The sequence below is a fragment of the Gavia stellata genome, chromosome 13, assembly GCF_030936135.1.
Source record: "Gavia stellata isolate bGavSte3 chromosome 13, bGavSte3.hap2, whole genome shotgun sequence".
Lineage (NCBI taxonomy): Eukaryota > Metazoa > Chordata > Aves > Gaviiformes > Gaviidae > Gavia > Gavia stellata.
This window is the reverse complement of record NC_082606.1, coordinates 1,114,778-1,137,638: the sequence shown is the minus strand read 5'-3', so window position 1 is coordinate 1,137,638 and position 22,861 is coordinate 1,114,778. Positions and strand designations below refer to the sequence as shown.

Sequence of the window (22,861 nt, the reverse complement as noted above, 5' to 3'; positions counted from 1 at the left end):
TCAGTCCATCTTCTGGAGCAGCCTGGTTGGTGCCAGCATGGATGCACACAAGGCGGGGTCCCACCTCCCAAATGCTGGTACCTCCAGGGCAATCACTTCAGCCTCTCTCACTACTCTCTTGCAATCTGGTGTGGTTCCACAGGCAAGTGGAGCAGCCAGGGAAGCCGGGCGTTAAACGCCATGCAGCCTTTCTCAGAGGCAGCTGCAAGGGGGCCAAAGCTCTCTAGGTGAGCACCCAAAAGAGCGAGATTCAGCTTTCATTATACAAATTGAGTAACATTGTGGGCAGAGAATACTTCTCCCTGCCTCCCAACTAAAGATAAAGCTCCCGCGCTGGTTTAATCACTTCCTTGGGTTTAATATAGGACAGTTAAAAATAAAAAAGATTTACCCCTAGAAAACAAGCCTTTGTCATAAGGTTAAATTACACATAGATAAGAGTAATTGCCTGCATTATTACCAACTAACACAAAATGCTCCACTGATGTTTCCAGATAATACTGTACATCATTGTAGTCTATTTTTCTACTAATATATTCCTCAAGAACCTTTCAGTTCTTCAACTAATTTCCTCACACAGTTGATGTAAACTCTCCGTGAACTCAAAAACTAGGACCTCATATCAGTAAGTGGGAGTCACCTACCTTAACGTGCTGCATTAACTGCTGTTTCTGCATATACACCAGCTGACACTGTGGGCACTTAAACACTCCCACTAACAACTTGTTGGTGTTCTGCTGGAAGTGCTCTTGGAGCAGCTTCTTCTTGTTAAAGACAGTCTCGCAAGAGCATTTGTAGATCACCCTGGAACAATTAAAAAAGGTAAACTCAATCTCTCTTCATTAGTTATCTTAAGAAGACAGTGGAAAACGTTATCTCAGCAGCTTCAGAAAGGGATGGGCTTCTGAGGAAGGCTGTGCTCTCAGTGTATTGTCAACACACACCCACGTGGACAACTGAACCATTAACTCAATTGGGAAGAACAACAAAATGCCTCAGGCACATACCACAGCTTTCTAAAAATACTTCTATGAATATGCATAACTACCTACCGTTCGCGCACGTGTGCGTGTGTGTGTCTGTGCGAGCAAACTCAAAGTATACTAGCTAGCTACACATTACTTTCAATCCCACCTTTCCACAGTTCCTCCCTTAAAGCACACATTCTTGGCAGTAGCTCAAGGCTTGGAGGGGAAAGCTACAGAGTGGAAAAAACAGGAGGTTTCTCTCTAGAGATTTTTTGGGGCAACGGTGCATGGCATAACTTTCCTCCTCCTTTTGAGTGCCAGATGCAGCAGTTACCCTGGAGCCATCTACCAAGAGGTGCCACTGTGGATCCTGCTGGACAAAAAGGTGACAATTAAGATCCTTTTATGGATGTTCAGCTCTTCCCTGCCCAAACTGCTCTCCTCCTACCCAAGGAGACCCCATTTGTACCGAGGAGAGCACACTGTGGGTAGGAACGGACCCCCGTTGGCAGACAAAGTGGCAGCTCTTCTTCTCATATGAGGACAGAAACCGAAAATGGAAAAAAATTCAGAGGGGAAGGGGAAATTCTGGAGCCACCCAGCAAAGGAGAAGAAGAAATAAAACCAAAATACTTACTGAGTAGTCTTGTGAGGCTCTGCTGGGTGCTGGCTGGTCATGTGAGCCACGGTGCTGTCTGCCGACTTGAAGGCCATCGGGCAAAAAGAACACTTGTGGAAGACTTCGCAGTGTTTCTCATGGATGTGCACTTTCAGCATGGCGAGAGTCATGAAGACAACTCCACAATGGATGCACCTGGAGGACGCACAAAGAAAGAGCCAAGTTACAGCCACAGTGTTGCTTCTAACACACATGCAAAGTGGCGCAGATGGAGGCAAGCACCAGGCTACGGTGGGTCCTCGTTTAGTCTCTTCAGTAGCAGCGTGGAAGAGTCAAGGAGGAATACGATACAGGAATTCACGGGCTGGGCAGAGCTCACGACTGGATGGATGTTAGAGGCAAGCAAACAAGATACATAAAAGAAGCCTTCAGAGATTAAAACAACCCAGAAAGAATAAAGGAAGATGTGGTTCAGCAAAATGCCAGCCCTGTATCTGTGAAAGCCAATTCTACCACAGGTACAAGTGAAGAAGTAAAGTATCTGATGGGATCTCCGGGAAGCAATAAGCAGTAAAAATACCAGTTAGTCCCCAGTACAAAATAAACAGAAAAAGAATATTCAGCTAGGAAATCTTCAGGAACCCTGTACAATTGCTTCTCATACTCCATTAAGCACTAGAAAATAATGACAGCAACAGCAAAGATACTGAAAACAGCAACAGAAACACCCAAGGAACGGATTAAGCTCATTAAAATCATTAAGACACAGGTGTTGCCTGGAAAGTGCTTGTCTGGGAGCTGGGGGGATGCTCTGGGAGGAGAGAGAGGAAGAAGCAGAGGTTGCACGTGGAGCCAAAGGATGCTTCTCAGTGGCTGAAAACATAGACCCGGCGCCAGGAGGAGAGCCAGGGTCACCCCGCTGGTCCCAGCCTGCCTCTCCTTCCAGCACACTACTGCAACAGGCCTTGCCTGATACTCCCCCAGGATGGCAACAACTGGTAGCCATACTGTATTTAGCTTTAATACTCTTCCCAAGCACCCACCCACCTGCTGTGCTCCGAGAGAAGCCACACACCAATGCTGTAAGGGCACATGAGGATGCAGACACCTGCCCTCGCCTGCCTTGGCCACACCAGCTGCAGGGTTTACCATCCCCATAGGACCACCTACACTGATCCAGGACCAGAATAGCCTCTCCTAAGAAGATTCAATCAAAATGACTAACAGCAGATCTCTGTTTAAGCCAGCACTGCACGTACGGAGCGTTACAGCGGAGGAGCTCAGCTGGGCAATCTGGGGGGCCAACGCTTGAGCTAGTAGGATGCGAGAGACACATAAGGGATAACTTCCTCTGGTGAGCCTGGAGTTAAGCCACCTTAGAAATATTTTTCTCCTTCGTTCTGAGGTCTGCTGTTTGCCCAAGGCGCTACTAGCGTTTGTGCATTCAGCAGCGCCGCAGCACAGACGCTGCTGTCGCAGATGGACCCCAGCTATCGAGCAACTGGAATAGCTCCAAGCCCGTATCAAAACCAAACAAGCCGCTAGATTATCCTTCCCTCCAAATGAGCCTCCCGACCGCGTTTAGGAAACAAGCCTGTGCTTTGAAGTTACACTTCAAAAGATCGTTAGGCAGAAGCCAGCCCAAAGGAGCCAAACCCTCTCCCCCCAAAATATACATAGAAGTGCCGTTTTCTGAAATTTAGAGAGGGAAGCAGTGACAACAGCGGGTGTCATTTTTGGGGAAGCATGAAAACATTCTGCTCGGGTAGTTCTGCCTTCAAGCCTGATCCTCATTCACGTGAGATGGGGAGAGAGACTTTCTAGTACAGTAACACCAGGAACCGTGTCATTATGGAAGAATAAATTCCCCAAGTACAAATGGAAGAACAAATGCTAATCCTGACCGTAAGGTCTGGCTGGTACATCCAGGAATATCCAAAGGGCTCCTTCCGGAGCTAACTCCCCGGACTAACAAGAGATGGTTCTGCATTAATGCTTGGTTTCAGTAAGTACCTCATTCGGAATTAGGGATGAAATAAGTACTAACTCAGGGTCAAATGATCACAAGTTAATTTAATTTACAGTAAATGGAAGTTCAAACAACAGCCACTTTGTAATCAAGAATCCCAGTGCCAGAAGGACGAAGTTTGCTAAAGTAAACTAATTAGCAGAACAAAGTGGATGGAGGATGTCAGAGGCTTCCCATGTAATTTCTGCAAATTGCAAATTCTGCTATCATCTCCCCCAGCACGGGGGAATAATTTGCAAGAGAAGCTCGGATAGCCTCAGGACAAGGAGGGGTGGTGTAAAAGTCTTGGAAAGCATCCTGCTAGAGAGAAGATAAAGCTCCAAGATGTTGTCTTAACCCTCTGAACATTTCCTGTGCGCCACCTTCCAGCCCCTCAACTCTCCAGATGGCACCAAACAGGAAAACGAGTCCCAAATCAGTGGGGACAGCTGGAAGGTGCTTGGAAAAGGTGGGGAGGTGACACTTGGAACCAAGTGGAAAGGAGCATTTAGGACAGGGTTGTTGATTTTAATTTTTAAGTGCAGAAGACCTTTCTCATTTTCAGTGTAATCACTAGCCATGACTAAAACCCAAAGAAAACAATCTTACTCCAAACTTAAGTGAATGCATTGGGGTATTAGCAGAAAAGCAGACAGAATAAGGACTGATCACAGAAACAAACCTAAACTTATGCATCAGAAATTCAAGAAAAACAGGGATATAGTGAGAAGCAGCAGAAGTCGAGCTGATCCTGGGAAGGATTTAACAGAACTCCTCGGCTTTTCAGCTCTGCAAGTTAGAAAAGTGAAAGAAGAGAAGTAAAATCACTACGTGACCACAGGGCAGATGCCATGGATTATCTAGATACAGTTCTGCAACTAAAATATATTCCTTCTGTCTTCAATATTGGCAGTGACATCAACCCCGCAGCAGAGACAGGCAGGATAACACGGATGGCACAGCCAGAAGTTCTGGTGGACTTAGTTTTCACAGATAAGCTTGAGCAGATGCGAATTAGAGGAAAAGTTAAAGAAATTTAGCTTCTAGAGAAGCTGGGTAAAGCTAAAAAATCCGTAAGTATAATTCTTGAGCTCTGTCTTGGTTTAGAACTTCACTAATGTCCCTGGCCCAGAAAGCAGATATTTGCTAACGACATCTGTAGATGGATGGAAGCTCTCGTTGCTGACAAGGATTAAGGCATCATAAAGATATTACTGTAATACATCTAGAATGAATAATGTTTTCAAAAAATGCCACGTCATACACTTTAGAGTCAGGACCAAGCTCTGCTGTACACTGCAAGCCCATCAGCTGGAAATAGAGGAAAAAGGACTTGCACTGGATCACTGCTGAAAGACTGAGCTTCCTATATAATGCAGCTCAGGTCAGCGTAACCCTGTGACACATTGATCGAGGCATCAATGGGGATGGGGAAGCTTCACAAGCAGCTTAGCACGATGAAGCTGTGCCTACATTTGGGATTCTCAGGTGCCAGTGAAGTCTAAAGAACTTCACCAAACCCGTGGTTAGTTTTCTGACATCTACTCCATTCCCATTTTTCCATCTCTGGGAAAACATTTTTTTTCCAGCTTTCCTCCTTCTCTCAGATTAAGTCATTTTCAAACAGCTCAAGTATCACAGCCATTTAATTTGCAATGGAATTAATTCTTTGCTGTGGGCTGTGCCCCCTCAAATCAGATCCCACATAAAAACCCCTTATCTGTATATAATTAAATTCAGAATCAGTTTGTTATGTGTCTCTTGTCTTCACGGTTGAAAGAAAAAGCCCTTGAAAACCTAAGTGTGATTTCAGAACAAACCACACAGTGGAGGCTTCCTGAATTTGCAGACATCTTAAAAGAACAGCTCCAAGAGCAGAAATTGCCCTGCTCATTTTAAATTTCAAAGTATTTAATGGCAATCAGAGAAAAACCAGAACTTTAAAGAATCTTAAAAGGTCACCTAGTCTCATCTCCCAAGCAAATCATCTGCGTCTTAAGAGCTGTGCAGCAGCTGAGGTGATCTAAACAGGCCAAGGAGGAAAGGCTTGTAGGGAAAAGTAATCTATTAAAGCAATCAGTTTGGTTGGAGAAAAGACAACACACACACACACATACACACCACCGCATTCAGAACCTTGGAAGCCTTCCTCCAGCTGTCTCTGTTCATGAGAAGTGTTTGGAGAGTTCTAGGGGCATACAAGAAAATAATCTATGCCCTTCTCGTGAAGGCACACATCCTTCAGTCCGTTATAACTGACATAAATATAAGTTCAAACCTTAAAGAGATTTAGAGGATTAAGATCTGCAATCTTTTTGCTGTAAATATCAATCCTGAGATGCTTGTCTGCAACTTGAAGTCAACACAAGCGTCTTTCAGCATAAAGCTGCCTCAAAATAATTTCTGCTCTCAGAAACTTCCTCTTAAATCCATTTAGTAATTCCTCATTTCAAATGTGTTTTCTCATGCAGAAAACCACACCAGGGCTGGGCTACATCATCTTTCGTTTCTGCTATAAGGAAGACACATTTCCAAAGATCTAAATCCAAGTTTCCCATTCCCTCTCGCCATCTCAGCACGGACCCTCTGGAGCTGCACAAACCTGAATCCGACTTTGCGGGAGTAATGCAGGCAGTTCTCCTTGACGTGAGTTTGGAAATAGGCGGAGCGGCAGACAGCTCCGCACTCCGGGCAGCAGTACGGAGACTTGTGAGCATGGATCCTCTGGTGAGCACAGTAACTGCACTGGTTGGGCAGCATCATCTGGCACACTTGACACGTCTGACGAAAGAAAGGTTACATTACTTAGTTATTCTCTATTTGCTTTTTTTCCCCCCTAATTCACCCTAGAAAACTTTCAGGTTTAGAGGAGGCTCCAGCACATTCCTCTAATATTAGCATTAACTCTACAAAACTTTTTCCACAACAACCCTAACAACTTCCACAATTAGCCATTCCCAATGACATTATCCATTCCTAAACCCCATCCTCTGTGGTTTATTTCCTTTTTTCCCTGCTAAAAAAGGAAAAAAAAAATCTGTCATCTCTTAGCTCTGAAGATGTTCTGCTTGGTCACTACTTTCATTTCCGCATTAAGGCACTTGAGAAGGAAAGCACTTTTCTCAACAAGCCCCCGCCCCACACCAAAATCACCCAAAAAAGGCAGGAAAACTCCATTATACCCCACTTGAAACCCTTACTGCTGAACACGGTGCAGTCCTGACGTGCAGCAGCCTTCCCCACCAAACTCTCAGTTGTGTCTCTTGCAAAATTTCTTTGGACTACATGAAATCTGAACTTTCAAAGACCGCAAACCACGTGTGCTGATACTCTTATAGAAACTTCCTGATAACTAGAAATGATGCAAAGACTCTTTCTCTCCCTGTTTCCGCACCCTTTACGAAATCTGGTTTTCCCTACCCTTAGAAAGGCCACACTTACTATCAATGCTGCTTTGCAGAAGCAGCATCATTTATTTGTCATGTAAAGTTTTTTATGTGGATGTATCATCCCAGTTTCAACAGCTGTCAAACCTCTGCTCCCTTTCACAGGTGTCTCGACTCTTCTGTATTCCTTCAAAGCCCAGGAGCAGCTACTCATCCTCTGTAGGATGCACATTACCTGATGCCTAAGTAGGACTAGAACCGGCGTAGATACCAGCCCTCCAGCCTTGAGGCCTCTAGGAGCTGCAACTCTCTTCAGTCATCAATAAACCCATGCAAAATTACTCCTCTGCTCCTAACTCTAGCTTAAGAATGAACTACAGCAAGCAGCTAATTATGGATTATCAAATCAGGTCATTTAACTACATCATTTGTTCCACTACGGTTAAAGAAGGTTATGGGGCTCATTAGATCAGAGATGGTGAGAAGTTGTACGAGAGCGTATGTCTACATGGTCAAACAAAGCTTTTAACGTAGCATGTGCCCGCAAAGATGGACTGAACCAAGTCCTGCCGACTTCACTGCTGGCAACCAGGGTAGAAACCCAGGACAGAAGCCCCTAAATCTGACAATAAAATACAATAAAGGGCCAACTCCATTTTCTATATCATTGCTATTTTGTGCAGCATCTCTGTGATGCTCTGCCATATAACATCCATCAGGGAACTGTCAAAACCACTGCACGTAACAGAAAACATAATTTATAATAAAATGCAAAGCTATGACAAACTTGAAAAGGTTGGGGGCGGGGGGGGAGAAGAATAAAAAATTAGGCTCTTGAAGGAGGAAATTGCAGAAATTGCCAAACATCAAAAGCCTCGGACACATGAAGCTGAGACATGTTGCAACTTAAGTTTAGAGGAGAAAAGGTTTCCCCAGGAAAGACAGAAATGGGTGGAAGAAACTGTATTGTAGGACCCCCATGCATGCACCCAAATGCAGCTGAAATAAACTCAAGAATATTTCAGCCCTTCCCCAAATGCTGGAGAAGCCCCCTAATTTCAGCAGAGAAAAACAGTGCTGCAGAGCCATGGTCTGAGCCATGAAATATAAATGGGAATGGGAAAATGGGAAGTAGAAAAGCCCCCAGGACCTCTCTGCGAGGAGCTGAGCAGGACCTTAAATTCTCCAAAGCTCTCTCAAATCTCCAAATAAGAGCTACAAGAAGAAAATAATGTTCAGAGCAGTTTTATTGTGTTTTATGGCATTTTTTTTCTAACCAAGTTTTGATTTGCAATGGGAGATTTAACTTCTTGGCGTTGTTAAAACAGGCCTCCTCTCACTTTGATCCTGCCTAGTATTTAAGGCAGACTCAGCACAACCACAAGGTGAAAGCACCTTGGCCCTTGTAGCTTAGTGAGCAACATTTTCTCTCCAGATCCTGCATTATCAAAGCCAATTTAGTTTCGATTTTAAGTCTGCAAAGAGACCGTTTGGGGCTCACCTCTTCCTCCCCAGCATGCCATACCCACTGCCCCCAAAGGCACCCTGGCAATCAGCACGCATTAAAATCCTGAAATTTCACTGCTGTGTGTGCTTGTGCTTGATCTAAAATATGTCAAAATCACCCGATATTTAATGGGTTCCGTGCCTGGGCACTGCTGCTTGGGGATGTGGCAGCGAGCTCCTGCCCCCTCCCTCGTTACGTAAAAGGCTCAGTGGGGACCAAAAATATGCTAATGTAGGGCAGAAAAGTTTGGGAGACAGCTAGCAAGAGGCATCAAAACTCGTGGTTATCTTCTTCAGGCTCCACATGAGCAGGAAGCCTGCCAGAGAGTGCATACACATGATATGGGAATAAAAAGCAAGACTCGGCGAGGATAAGGCTAAATGACTTTATTGCGTCTGCAGACACTGGGGAAGAAGCTGGAAGGATTCCCATGCTGACATCACACTCTGCAGGGGGGACACAAAAAAACCAGCCGAAGCCTCCGAGTTCAGATTGTCTCGTGGAAGGGACAAGAAGTTAGCGAGTAAACAGACAAAATAAAGAGCAATGAGTCATAAGGATAAATCAGTAAGAATAAAGAAAACTGTCCTCTTTAACCAGCATTACTTCTGTACTCAGGAAAAGTCGACACAGCTTCTCCCTTCCTGCTTCACGAACCCACCTGAGCTCTCCAGAGGACTCAACAATCATGTGGGTAAGGAAGATCTGACCTGCAGATGGGTCAGGCTACCTGGATTTCCAAAATGGTTTTGCAACACCCTTCACTAAAGGACTTTAAGGAAACTAAGCTGCCGTGGCGTAAGAGAGGAAGGTTTTGCATGAGTAGAAGAAAGGAATAAACAATCGGTTCTTTAATGGAGGAAGGTCCCCGGGAAGTTCTGCTGGGATTTGGGCTCTTTGAAATACTCTCAAGGTATCTGGGAAAGGAAAATGAGTAGTGAAACGGCAAAGATTGATGATCATAACCCAGTAACTCAGCATGTTACAGATAAGGGCTGACCACAAAGAACTACAGGACTGAGTGACCGGGTGATAACATGGTTATATTATATATAACAGGTTATATTTGTCTATTGAATCAACCAAGGAATACAGTAATGCTGAAAAAGGTTCAGTGGATGGAAAAAATTATAACCAGCATCTTTATGCTCATGCTCATCCTTTTCTTAACAGGAGACCAGAAATCCTGCCCTGGGGTATTGAGGAGGGATCGCGTGTCCATTTTACGCCAGGAGCTGCTGCGTTTATCAGGAGCAAGTGGGCAGCCGCATGTGGGCTCCCCCACCAAAGGCTTCATCTTGGAGATGAAGTGGCTTTTTCTTTTGCAACTCTTCTGCTTTGTATGAGAAATTGTAACTTGGTTCCAGATGTCACATTTTTATCTCTCTCCTAGTTTTCCATGACTTTTCAAAGAAGTCTGGCAGCAATTTGAGACATTCATTAGTCAGTTATTTCTAAAGCATGTTACCAGGATATGATTTTGAGTTGTGTAATGTCTGTGTTTTTCATATAGTCCCATAACATACACTTTAATCAAGAGTTATTTATTACAAGTTTTCTTTAATTCCTGTTTGCCTGCCACATTTCATGTGGGCTTTTCTTCCAGAAGTCACATTCACACACACACAGAGAAATGCTCAAAAGCTCAGCTGTTTCAGAACACTTGATTTTATTCCCATTTTTACTTATTAGCTCCTCCAGAAGGGGGAAAAAAAATAAAATACTCACTGAAGTAGAGTGAAGGTTGAAAAAACTGCAAAAAAGTTTGTCTATTAAACCCAATGCTGTGGCCACAGAGGTGTTTGCAAATCAGGAAATTTACAGTTAACACACAGTTTTGCTCTGGAAAGTGCCTGCGTAGAGGCGGCACCGTTAACCTTTCTGTTTCATTGAAAGGATTGACTACACAACTCGGCGTCAGATTTGATCCATTCACAATCGTGTTTTCTTCTAACCGCTGGCAGTGCAAAGCACCCCGAATCAGAGAGTCAGAGCAAGCTCCCACCTTCTCACACAGGCATCACCGCAAAATTTGTGCGGCCAGTTTTCTTGCCCAGATAAAGCCTGTGACAGTCAAGGCACGATCCCCATCAACGCACCACTGAAAGATGAACCCGGGGCACAAAACTCTTTGCTTTCACTTACTCCCAATGTGCAAGCGGAAAGGGAACCGGCTTCAGCACAAGCGAAGAAACTTTACATTGGTTTTAGAGTCACTTTGCTGTTACAGAGAGTTAAATGATGTTGATGAAGTTCACAACTATTTAAGAGATGCCCCCAGACGACAAGCGTCCTCCTTGAGATGATCATCATGTAGCTTCAGCTAAAAACATGGGGCTGCACCAACCCTAAGGCATGGGATCAGGGCTATGAAAGAGGAAAATATTCATAAGCCTAATGATCTCTAAACTAAAAAAAAAAAAAAAATTTCTAAGGACTCAAAGTGAAACAGTTAGAGGGGAACAGAAATTATATTTTTGGAATGTAAATGTTTTAAAGAGTGCTTGTCCTTTACATATTCAAACCAAAAATCCCCCACCAGCGGTGCCCCAAAGCCCCAGTTCTTCCCAAATCCAGCCTTTTATGATCTTTAATTTTTCTACTTTAGGCAGAGCTGCAGGGGCAGCTGATACTTCTGGCAGCTGAGGGATCACAGGCCGTTAAGAGATTAGCAGGATGCTTCTGCTATTAAAAAAATTAGCGGTGAATGACTACTTAAAAGTTAACCTTTAACTTCACGTTAGCTTTCACTTACTGCCTCACTGGGATAAATGCCAGCAACCTGCATCCTTCAGCGTAGGTGCTCCAGTGTGTAGCGGCGTGACGTGCTCGCTCTGGCAGCACAGCTGGTCTCAACACCTTCGTCTCTGCAACTCCGCGCTCCCCTTCCCCACCTCCCACCCGTACGACTGTTTGCTGGGCCATGCTACAGTCAAGATCCAGATGCTTGGAGGATTATTTTTAACTTGCTTTATTTCAACAATCCGGTTTACAATGCTGCTAGGCAAAATTTTACCAACGTGAGCAGAAAGTGGCGAGCAGAAAATTTCTTTTGCTGTCACCATGATTACTGAACTATACTCCTCCCCAGGCTCTCCTTAAATGAATAGGCATCACTGCATTAGCATGTTCAATTTCTAGATGAAAAAAACCCTACAACAGAAACTCAAGATTATTAATTTTAAGAAGAAAAATCTAGAACCCAACTGATACCCTAAAACCAATGCATTCAAGTTTCAGTGACAGAATACGTGTCAAGTCCAGTCCTAACATACACGTTTTATCCTAATTAACTCCTATATGCTGCTACATTGTCATACCCAAGCACAGCATATATTTTTATTTCCTTGGTTACAGTTGCCTATTTTAAGAGCCAATGCCACTGAGGGAGTCTGCTTGGCCTTCAGCCTAAAGGACATGACCGCAAGACACCTTTCAATCCAAAACTTCTCCCATCCATCCTCTCTTCTGCTACCTCCAGCTTACTCCCCCTCTCCACCTCACATCTATTCATCCTCAGCCTCATTATTGCACCCCACCTCCTCCTGTCATTCTTGTTCACTCTCATTTATACTCCTGCACCTCGCTCACTGCCCAACACTTCCAAATCTAGCGTCCTCCTCAGACCTTCACCAAGACTGACTCCTACACACACATCTAAACCATCCCAAGACACCAGGGTGCTTAAGCCTCAGTAAAATAAGGCGTTCGACTAAAACCTTATTCCCTGGGAAATGAAGGCTGTTCAATAAACACAAAATACATTTTTGTGTATGTGGAAAAATCCCTGGTTAAAGCATCAGTGTAGACCTAGAAACTTGACAGTTTTAGGACACAAAGTGGAATTGCAATGGAAAAAACCACTAGTATCACAGATGTTAGACAATGTGGCATCAAATAAGCTTAATTCTGCATTTTCTCAATCTGTAGCTCTTTTCCCTTTATGATCTCAGCTGTAATTTCAAGAATTTCAGTTTCCACATCTTTTCTTCTGACTCACTGTATTGGGTTTACGTGGCAAGGTTTTGGTAGTGGGGGGCTGCAGGGGTGGCCTCTGGCAGAAGGCACCAGAAGCTGCCCCCATGTTGGACAGAACCAGCTCCAGCAGGCTCCAAGACAGACCTGTCACTGGCCAAAGCTGAGCCCATCAGTGATGCTGGTAGTGCCTCTATGATAACATATTTAAGAAAGGGTAAAAAACCGCTATGCAGCAGCTGGGAGAGAGAAGTGAGAATATGTGAGCAAATCAGCCCTACGGACACAAAGGTCGATGAAGAAGGAGGGGAGGAGGTGCTCCAGGCGCCGGAGCAGAGATTCACCTGCAGCCCGTGGTGAAGACCATGGTGAGGCAGGCTGTCCCCTGCAGCCCATGGAGGTCCATGGTGGAGCAGATATCCACCTGCAGTCGGTGGAGGACCCCGTACCGGAGCAGGTGGATGTGCCCTGAAGGACGTTTCTGCCCACGGAGAACCCGCACTGGAGCAGGCTCCTGGCAGGAGGAAAGGAGCCTACGCTGTAGGTTTGCTGGCAGGACTTGTGACCCTGTGGGGGACCCATGCTGGAGCAGTCTGTTCCTGAAGGACTGCACCTCCTGGAAAGGACCCATGCTGGAGCAGTTTGTGAAGAACCGTAGCCGGTGGGAAGGACCCACACTGGAGCAGGGGAAGAGAGCGAGGAAGAAGGAGCGGCAGAGGCAACGTGTGAGGAACTGACTGCAACCCTGTATTGGGTCTGGCTGAGATGGAGTTTATTTTCCACATAGGAGTCCTCATAGTGCTGTGTATTGATAACTAGAAGGGTGTTGATAACACCTCAGTGTTTTGGCTACTGCTGAGCAGTGCTCCACAGCACCAAGGCTGTCTCTCCAACATTCCCCCCTCACCAACAGGCTGGGGGTGGGCAAGATCCTGGGAGGGGACATAGCCAGGACAGCTCACCTAAACTGACTAAAGGGATATTCCATACCATATGACATCTGCTCAGCAATAAAAGCTGAGAGAAGAAGGAGGAAAGGGGGGGCATTTGTTATTTACATTTGTCTTCCAGAGCAACCGCTAGGCATACTGAAGCCCTACTTCGAGGAAGTGGCGAGACATCACCTGCTGATGGGAAGTATAGAATAAATCTTTTGTTTTCCTTTGCTTCCGCGTGCAGCCTTTGCTTCTGCTGTATTAAACTGCCTTTACCTTGATCCACGAGGTTTTTTTTTTTATTTTCTCCCCCCGTGTCCTGCTGAGAAGGGGGAGTGATAGAGCAGCTGGGCAGGCACCCGGCGTCCAGCCAAGGTCAACCCACCACAAACCTCCATTCCCTATTCCCCCGCCTGTTCGGGGGAAGGAGGTGGAGAAACTGGGAGTGAAGTTGAGCCCGGGAAGAAGGAAGATTATTTTAGTTTTGTTTTTATTTCTCACTATCCTGCTCTGCTACAATTAATTCACGATAAATTAATTTCCCCAAGTCGAGTCTGTTTTGCCCTTGATGGTTATCGGTAAGTGATCTCCCTGTCCTTATCTCAACCCACAAGCTTTCTGTCTTATTTTCTCACTTGGGCCTACTGAGAAGGGGGAGTGATAGAGCAGCTGGGCAGGCACCCAGCAGCCAGCCAAGGTCAACCCACCACACCCACCAACAAACCGCTAACCTCTTGCATTGCAACTTGAAATCTGAATTCCCAGTGGCTAAAATGATCGCTTACTGGATTACACCAAGTTTTCACATCCCCACTTTCAAGTCACCAGTATAACCCTTAAGGCTACACGGCACGTTCCCTCTCCGTTCTTACAATGGCAATGTTTAAGCCCTCTGCTCTTCCCTCCACACTGCAGGGCTGATTTCTGCTCATCCATCAGGAGTGATGCCCATCTCGCAGCCTCCCAACTCTGCTTCTTTCTTCTCACCTTGCACTTCTTTGTGCCTTGCATCCCATCAAAGACAGTACCACAGCTCTTGAAATGCCATTTTTGCTATGATCTTCATCAATCACTTTGCTTTTTCACTGATTCCCTTCTTGACCAATCATTTATTTGCGAATCCCAAGTAAAAGATTTCAGCTCCTGCTCCAGAAGGAAGATACACAGTAAACTCCTCCACTTACCCCTTTGAACAGCCTCTCTCAGGCCCCATCACTGCCAGTGGGTCCTTGCTTCCTGGGATTTCATGACTGGTTTATGCCAATCTAATGAGTGCCTGCTACCCAAGGGGCAGTGACAGAATGGTTGAGGTTGGAAAGGACCTACAGAGGTCATCTGGTCCAACCACCCTGCTCAAGCAGGTCCACCTAGAGCCGGTTACCCAGGAACATGACCAGACGGCTTTTGAACACCTCCACGGATGGAGACTCCACAACCTCCTTGGACCACCTGTGTCAGCGCTCAGTCAACCTTATAGTGAAAAAGTGTTTCCTTATGTTCAGAAGGAACCTCCTATGTTTCAGTTTGTGCCCACTGCCTCTGCTCCTGACTCTGGACATCACTGGAAAAAGCCTGGCTCCATCTTCTTTACTCCCCCCATCAGGTGTTGTGATACGCATTGGTAAGATCCCCCTGAGCCTTCTCTTCTCCAGGCTGAACAGTCCCAGCTTTCTCAGCCTTTCCTCATATGTGAGGTGGTCCAGCTCCTTCGTCATTTTTGTGGTCCTTTGCTCAACTCTCTCCAGTATGTCCATATCTCTCCTGTACTGGGGAACCCAGCAATGGGCACAACTCTCCAGCTGTGGCCTCACCAGTGCTGAGTAGAGGGGAAAGATCACCTCCCTTGACCTGCTGGCAACACTCCTTCTAATGCAGCCAGGAAACCATTGGTCTTCCTTGCAGCAAGGGCATATTGCTGGCTCATGGTCAACGTGGTGTCCACCAGGACCCCAGAGCCTTTTCTGCAAACCTGCTTCCCAGCAAGGTGGCCCCCAGCGTATATTGGTGCATGGGGTTGTTCGTCTCCATAGGAAGGACTTTGCACTTCTCCTTGTTAAACTTTATAAGGTTCCTGTTGGCCCATTTCTCCAGCCTGCCAACGTCACTCTGGGTGTCAGCACGACCCTCTGTCTTATCAGCCACTTCTCCCGGTTTTGTGTCATCTGCAAACTCACTGAGGGGACACTCTGCCCCATCATTCAGATCATTAATGAAGAGATTGAATGCGACTGCACCCAGTACTGAACCCTGGGGTACACCACTAGTTACTGGCCTCCAACTAGAATTCACACCACTGATCACCACCCTCTGGGCCTGACCATTCAGTCAGTTTTCAATTCACCTCACTGTCTGGTCATCCAGCCCATACTTCATCAGCTTCTCTAAGAGGATGCTATGCAAGACAGCATAAAAAGCCTTACTGAAGTCAAGGTAGACATTATCCACTGCTCTCTCCTCATCTACCGAGGCAATCCTTTCATCATAGAAGGTTATTGGCTTGGTCAAGCATAATCTCCCCTTGGTGATCTGTCCTGATCACCTTCATGTTCTTCCAAGTGTCTGGAAATGGTTCCCAGGATTAGCTGCTTCATCACCTCCCCAGGGAACAAGGTGAAGCTGAGCAGCCTGTACTTCCCTGGATCCTCCTTCTTGCCCCATTTCAAAGATAGGAGTGACATTTGCTTTCATCCAGTCCTCAGGTACCTCTCCTAATCACCATCATCACTCAAAGATTATCAAGAGTGGCCTCACTGCAAGCTCCCTCTGCATTCATGAGTGCATTTTATCAGGACGCATGGACTTGTGTATGTCCAGTTTAAGTACTCCCTGACTTGATCTTCTTCCACCAAGGACACATCTTTTTGCTACAGACCTTCCTCCTGGTCTCCAAGTCCCTAGATGCCTGAAGGCTGGTCTTGCTATTAAAGACTGAGGTGAGAAGGTGTTCAGTACCTCGGCCTCTTCCATGTCCTGTGTCACCAGGTCCCCCGCCCCATTCAGCACTGAGCCCCCATTTTCCATAGTCTTTCTTTTGCTACTTATCTACTTAAAAACCCCCTTCTTGTTGCCTTTGACATCCTGCACTGGATTCAATTCCAGGTAATCTTTGGCTTTCCTACATCACCCCTGCATACTCAGATAGTGCCTCCACATTCCTCCCAGGTTACTTGTCCCTGTTTCCACCTTCCGTACACTCCCTTTTTAAGTATGAGTTTTACCAAGAGCTCCTTGTTCATCCAGGCAGGCATCGTGGCATTTTTGCATGACTTGCTGTTTGTTGGGGTGGACTGCTCTTGAGCCTGAAGTAGGTAGCCCTTTAATATCAAGCTCCCTTCTTGGACTTCTTTTCCCTCCAGGGCCTTATCCCATGGGACTGCTTCAAACAGATTCCTAAAGAGGCCAAAGTTGACTCTCATGAAGACCAGTGTTGTGATCTTGATTTTTGTCCTCAGGACCCTGAACACTACTGCCTCATGGTCACGGCAGCCAAGGCACACATCCCCAGTGAGCCCCTCCTTGCTGGTGAGTACGAGGTGCAGCAGAGTACCTCTCCTCGGCTTCCCTATCACTTGGGTCAGAAAGTTGTTATCAATGCTGTCCAGGAACCTGCTGGACTGTTTACGCCCTGCTGGGTTGTCCCACTAGCACGTATCAGGGTAGCTGAAGTCCCCCATGAGGATCAGGGTCGGTGAATGTGAGGCTGCTTCCAGCTCTCTGTAGGCAGCCTCATCCACTGGTCAGGTGGCCTATAGCAGACATCCACTACAATGTCACCCATACCAGTCTGCTCTTTAATCCCGACCCATAAACTCTCAGTTGGCTCCTCACCCATCCCCAGGTAGAGCTCCAGGCACTCCAACAACTGCCTCACATAAAGGACAACTCCCCCTCCTCTTTCTTCCCAGCCTGTCCCTCCTAAAAAGCCTGGGTTCCTCTGTCACAACACTCTAGTCATGCAAGCCATCCCACCACTTCTCTGTGATGCCAACAAGATCAGAGCCGCGCAACTGCACACAGATCTCCAGTTCCTTGTGTTTATGCTGTGTGCATTAGCATCAGACACTTCAGAGGACCACCTCCTCCTCACACCCTCTCCCCTCACCAGCAGAACTGAGCAGACCTCCACCTGGGCTTTCATGCCCTTGTCCGTTGTCCCCAGAGCTCTGCAGTCACTTTTGATATTCTCCAGGTTGCTCTTGGCAGCATCATTGGTGCCCACGTGGAAGAAGAACAGGGGAGTAGGAGCCTTCCTCTTGGTGCCAGAAGGCACCAGCTTCCAGCCTCAGTTTCCATTTTACCTAAGACAGACTCTGCCTTTGTCTCCAGCTGTCCCCTCCTTCTGGCTCTTAGCCATGTCTTGGCCTCCAGCTTCCACCCGTGCTCATTCTCCTCCCCCAAGCTGGTCTCAGTCCCCCAGGGGCTGCAGGATCACCAGGGCCAGGCAAGCAAGCACGGGTGGGGAAGGAGGAGAGGGTGGGATTGTCGCCTTGTGTGGCAGTGGATCACACACTGATTTAAGCAGACCATGGAGCCACTCCCTAGCTTTTCTTCCTCCCCAGCCTCTCCTCCTCCTCATCCCGATGCTCTGTTTTGGCCTCAGGGTGCAGATTCTCGCTCCTGTCCTGCCACTCATCTCTTTGTCTGCGCTCCCAGCGATCCCTGCCTGGAGCTCCATTCCCTCAACATGCTTTCATCGTAACATTCTCCATCCCTCTGCTGCTACAAAATCCAGAGGGAAAATTTCCATATAAAACAAAATCCAGCCTTGCTAGTACCTAAGGACTGCATTTATCACCCTTGGTTTGGGAGATGGGGAAAGCAGTGCTTTACGGGGCCAAGGGAATTTTTGTTGATATTTAATCCTCTTGTTTTCTAAATTAAAACATGAACATTCGGGGGGGGGGGGGGGGGGGGGGCGGGACGGAAAAAAGGAAGACAAAAAATAGCAAAGATATGGCTGCTTGCTTGCTTGCTACTTTGCTGCTGGGAAATTACCAGTGCAGCATGTGGTCTTACTAGCTTCTGGCAAGTTTTAGCCAATAAATCATAACGCATTGATTTAAAAGGGGGAAGGAAGAAGAAAAAGAAAAGGCAGCAATAAAATTGCTTTTAAATAACTCCAGTGTAGGTGGTGCGTAAACAGGATACGTCACGACTCATTGAAAAATTGTTATTGGACAAATAAAGGGTGACAGAAGAAAAAGAGGGGGGAGAACAAAAGCACAAAGGTGCAAGAAAATCCAAAGGTCCTTAGTTTATGTTTTGTACTTTATTCAAGTTCCCAGCTACCTCAGTGGATTTTGGGTGGTCAAGTCAAAAAAGACAAAAAAGAAGTATGAAAAATGTCTGGTTACCAGTAGATGGACAATTATGCCCAAGAGGGTCAGGAAGTACTTTGAATTCTTGCACATGTTATTGTGCACTGGTCTGTCCTTGCCAAAAAAACAAATAAGCTCCATCTCAAAACCAGTTTGTGTCTTTTGTTCATTACTTCTGCTGCAAACTTCTTCCAGAATTCACTGCTCTGATGACTACAGACCGTCCTCTAATTTTCTGTGTAAATCTATTTCAGTCTGTTCTTGCATCATTGTTGCCCCTAAATTTAAAAAACTCTTTTCTATAAACATCACACCGGTTACAGAGTGTCCTCTGTATCCACTCTCACTCTTTACGGAAAAGCACATCTGAAATGAAGGCACCGGGAGGGAGCTCCATGGGTTTTGTTCATCTCCTGTAATTTGAGCCCAGCCCTGAAAAGGCTACAAAAAACTGTCTGATGCTGACGAACTACCCGGGGCGATCCCTGCAAGTACAGGAAGCACTTCTTTCCCAGATTTATTTTCTGGTGGGAAAAAAGTGCCACAACCCTTACCTTAATACTGTGCCTACTACAGTACCGAAGGACACCCACCCTACTTTATCAGGTCTTTGCCAAGCTAAACTCAAAGGTTTTTTAATTTCCCCTCAAGTGATCATCCTCCCATTTCTCTGGTCATTCTTCCCTCACTTATTCCAGTTTATCCCTGATAAACAAAACAATACACTCTTCTCCAGCTAGGTTATTTCTAACAGCGACAGGGAGTATTAATGCAACCCTGACCGGTTAACCTGCAGGTTAACATAAATCCCCTACACAACTGTCATCTTGGTCATTCAGAGTCTTCTCCTGACCAAATGCATGCATCCTGCTTTTCAGTTGCTTCATCCCATTCCTACTCAGTCTTCAAGATCATCTAGGTCCTCCTGTAAAATATTCCCAATTTTCTATGATTTTTTACTCTGTTGGTTCAACAAATTTTATCTACACATTCATCCTCCAAGGTCCTTAATATAAACGTTAACTGCAGATGTATCCTAAAGCCATCCCTCAGGGAGTCTTACAAGCAACCTGTCCCCAGTTGCAGTTACCTCCCTTTTACCCGATTCTGCTCCAACCTCATGATTCAACTTCTTCAGTACAGCCATTCCTCACGTGGCACTCCACCAACCATCCCGCTGAACATCAAGAAGATTAGGATCTACCTATTTCTCTACTCCAAAAATAAATTACAGAAGATGTATATCAGATTAATTTGGCATAAATTACACCTATTTAATCATACGCTTTTTTTTCCACAAAAAAAATCTTGCTCTAGAACATGGCACCGCTATAGTCAGACCAAACAGACCTGAAGTTACATGAAACATCTGCTACCACCTTTTGAACATCTGGACAAGCATAATGCCTACATGCAGCACAGCTTCTAATTTGAACAAAATCCAACCTACCAGACAGTCAAATTCACACACTGCTCTCTTCTTGCAGTTCTGCGCTTGAAAAGCAGTAAACAGATCCTATCAAGGGACTCAATTCACAAGCTTGCAAAAATTGCAAAATTGGCCTCACCAATCTCCAAAAAAAGTAACTGTGATCCGTTAAGACAGTCCACTCAAAACATACCTCCAACAAAACCAATTCTTTCTATTTCTGAAGTGGATTAGCTCACAATTCACAAAGCCTGTATCCTCACTGTAAGCCACAAAGATCCCACCACGGTATTTGGCCAAAATGAACTGCCTTCCTCTTACGCATATTCCATATAAAAAGAAGCCAGGTGGGATTTCCCTGCTGTACTTTGAACAACTGCAGTCATGTAGCTGCCACAAGTCTAAACTGTAATATTAAGGTCAAGCTTTCAATCATTTTCCTAAAGGTCTTTGCACTCCACCTTCTCAACCACCGCATCGTCTCCCTCTCTTCCTCTCACTTGCTCCAAATCTCCTCCTTTCCCTGCTGTCCAGAGACATCCATATCTTTCTTCCTTCCTCCAAAACAACTGTGACCCAGCCATGTCATTCTCACTTTGGCCACACCTAGGAAACTCATTTACCCGTTATCAGTCCTATTAATATGGACTTTACCCAAGGCCATTCAGAAAGATAAGACCAAGTATTTCCCAAGCCATCAACTGGAACGAACAAACAGAAAACCCCCAAATCACCGTATTTTCCTTTTAAACAGATACAGGAAACCTGAAGATGTCAAAGTAATTCACAAAGTCACGGTAAGAAACTCCAATTAAAGTGAGAAGTCTTAAGTATCAACACAGGATAAGTTTTCTCGTGGAGCAGAGCCAGCTCAGGCTGCTCCCCATCTCCAATCCAATCATTCCTGCCTCTTACCGCAGCTTGCTTGTCCTTCAGCTATACTGCTGCAACTTCTGGATAACTAAAAACATCCTATTGAAAAATCAGTCTTTTTCCTGCTATTTCTTTTCTTCATCAAACCTTTTGGATCAACCCTTCCTTCTTAGCAAGGTGACACACCCATTCCGTATCAGGTCTAAAAAGGTTTTTGAGTTAAAAGCACTGTAACTGAGCACTTCAAAGTCTGCTCAGTTTCTCAAGTTATGGTCACATTAGATGTGCATGTCATGGTTAATAATCCAGATTTGGTGTCAGAAGATCTTCTAAGAACATCGATCAAAAATCCATCTAGCTTATTTTCCACAGGTCAGGGGTCTCCATCTTCTAGTGCAAATCCAGGTGCTGCAAATAAATCACTTTTACCCTTCATCTTCAGCCAAAAATGCTCTTTCCCTTATACATCCATCTATCCTTCCCAAGAATTCCTATTTTTGGGACAATCTGGTACCAGACATCTGAATAGTCCCAGATGATAAGCTTTAGGCCATAATACAGTGGGGACCTGCCCTGTTATTTCTTGAAGCTCTTTAAAAGGCGTAAGTCAAGCCATAGCTTTATGCAGAAAATATCAAGATACTCCACACTTTCTCAAGGAGGCACGGTGAAGAGTTTGTGTCTGAATTCTGGGATTGAGTAAGAAATTTTAAAAGTTTCCAAAATACTAGAGTGCAATTGTTTGTTAAAGAAATTACGACACTCTCCCCCCCACCCCACACAGTTGCTTCTAAACCAACGTTTCAATACAGTGAGAAAAACGTCAGGTATGGAGGAAGAAATACACATGTTTTTTGCTCAAATGTGCAAAATTATGATCAATACTAGATAATTAGTCTCTTGAGATTTGGGGATGCGGTTCATGTCTGAGCTTGCTCACGACTGTTAATACCACCTTTGCATCCTAGCAGATTGTCCTGCAACAGCAGTGTGCTCCGGATCAAGCATGGGTACACGACTACCGCTCATGTACCTTTTTTTAATTAGAAGTAGCGGTATATAAATCAATGCCTTCTGCCACGTGGAGGTAGTGCTTTCGAGCCACTACTGAGGGCACTAAAAGATTTGTTACATTGAATACGGGTGTTATATCGATGTCTTCCTCAGCAATGCAATTTCTGCCACTGCTCCAAAAACCAAGTGACCTGGTGCAACTCTGGAGATGGAAACCAGAGTGAGAGCAAGAAAAGAGGACAGGAATATTTTCCAACTGCATCCACCACCTAAGAAAGTGTTTGTAAAATCAGTCACCCGATTGTCTCCAGCTCCTACCAACTTTCCTCTTTTTTCTGACCGAAATAAAAATAGCAACCCAAGAAATTAGCTTCATTAATGCAGAGTTTGGCACATCCACAGCATCTTCTCAGAATGGGTTTGGCCAGTTCATGTCTTCCTATTTTGGGAGCTTACGATGCATAGTCCAACAGCCTCACCTACATCCTTCTCACACCATGTTTAATACCAGACTTGCTTACGTTCATTAAGAATTTTTACATTCATAATAAGAATTACTATTTCCTTTAGAAATGTAATAGCTTTGCTGAAGCAGATGTTCCAGGAAGAGCATGGAGCCCCACTGGGCAGACTGGTGGACAGCAGATACAGTGGAAAAAGACTCCCAGTAGCAAGAGGATGAATGCATGCATCCTGTTGAGTATAAGCATGGAAACATCAAACAGGGAGGAGATGGTCTTACAAGCTCTAATGTCACCTCTTTTTTCCAGTTTTTCAATGTCTCTATTTAGAAAAATGCTACAAAAATAATCTCATATGTAACAGACCT

At 45.3% G+C, this 22,861-nt stretch overlaps 1 protein-coding gene across 1 annotated transcript in view; it reads right to left on the bottom strand.

Moving 5' to 3' along the window:
* ZNF592 (zinc finger protein 592) overlaps positions 1-22,861 on the bottom strand; it is a 39,581-nt gene that overhangs the window by 9,694 nt on the left and 7,026 nt on the right. The window contains 3 exon segments of the mRNA XM_059823923.1: positions 645-804; positions 1,606-1,782; positions 6,198-6,376. Of these exon segments, the coding sequence (XP_059679906.1) occupies positions 645-804; positions 1,606-1,782; positions 6,198-6,376 (516 nt within the window).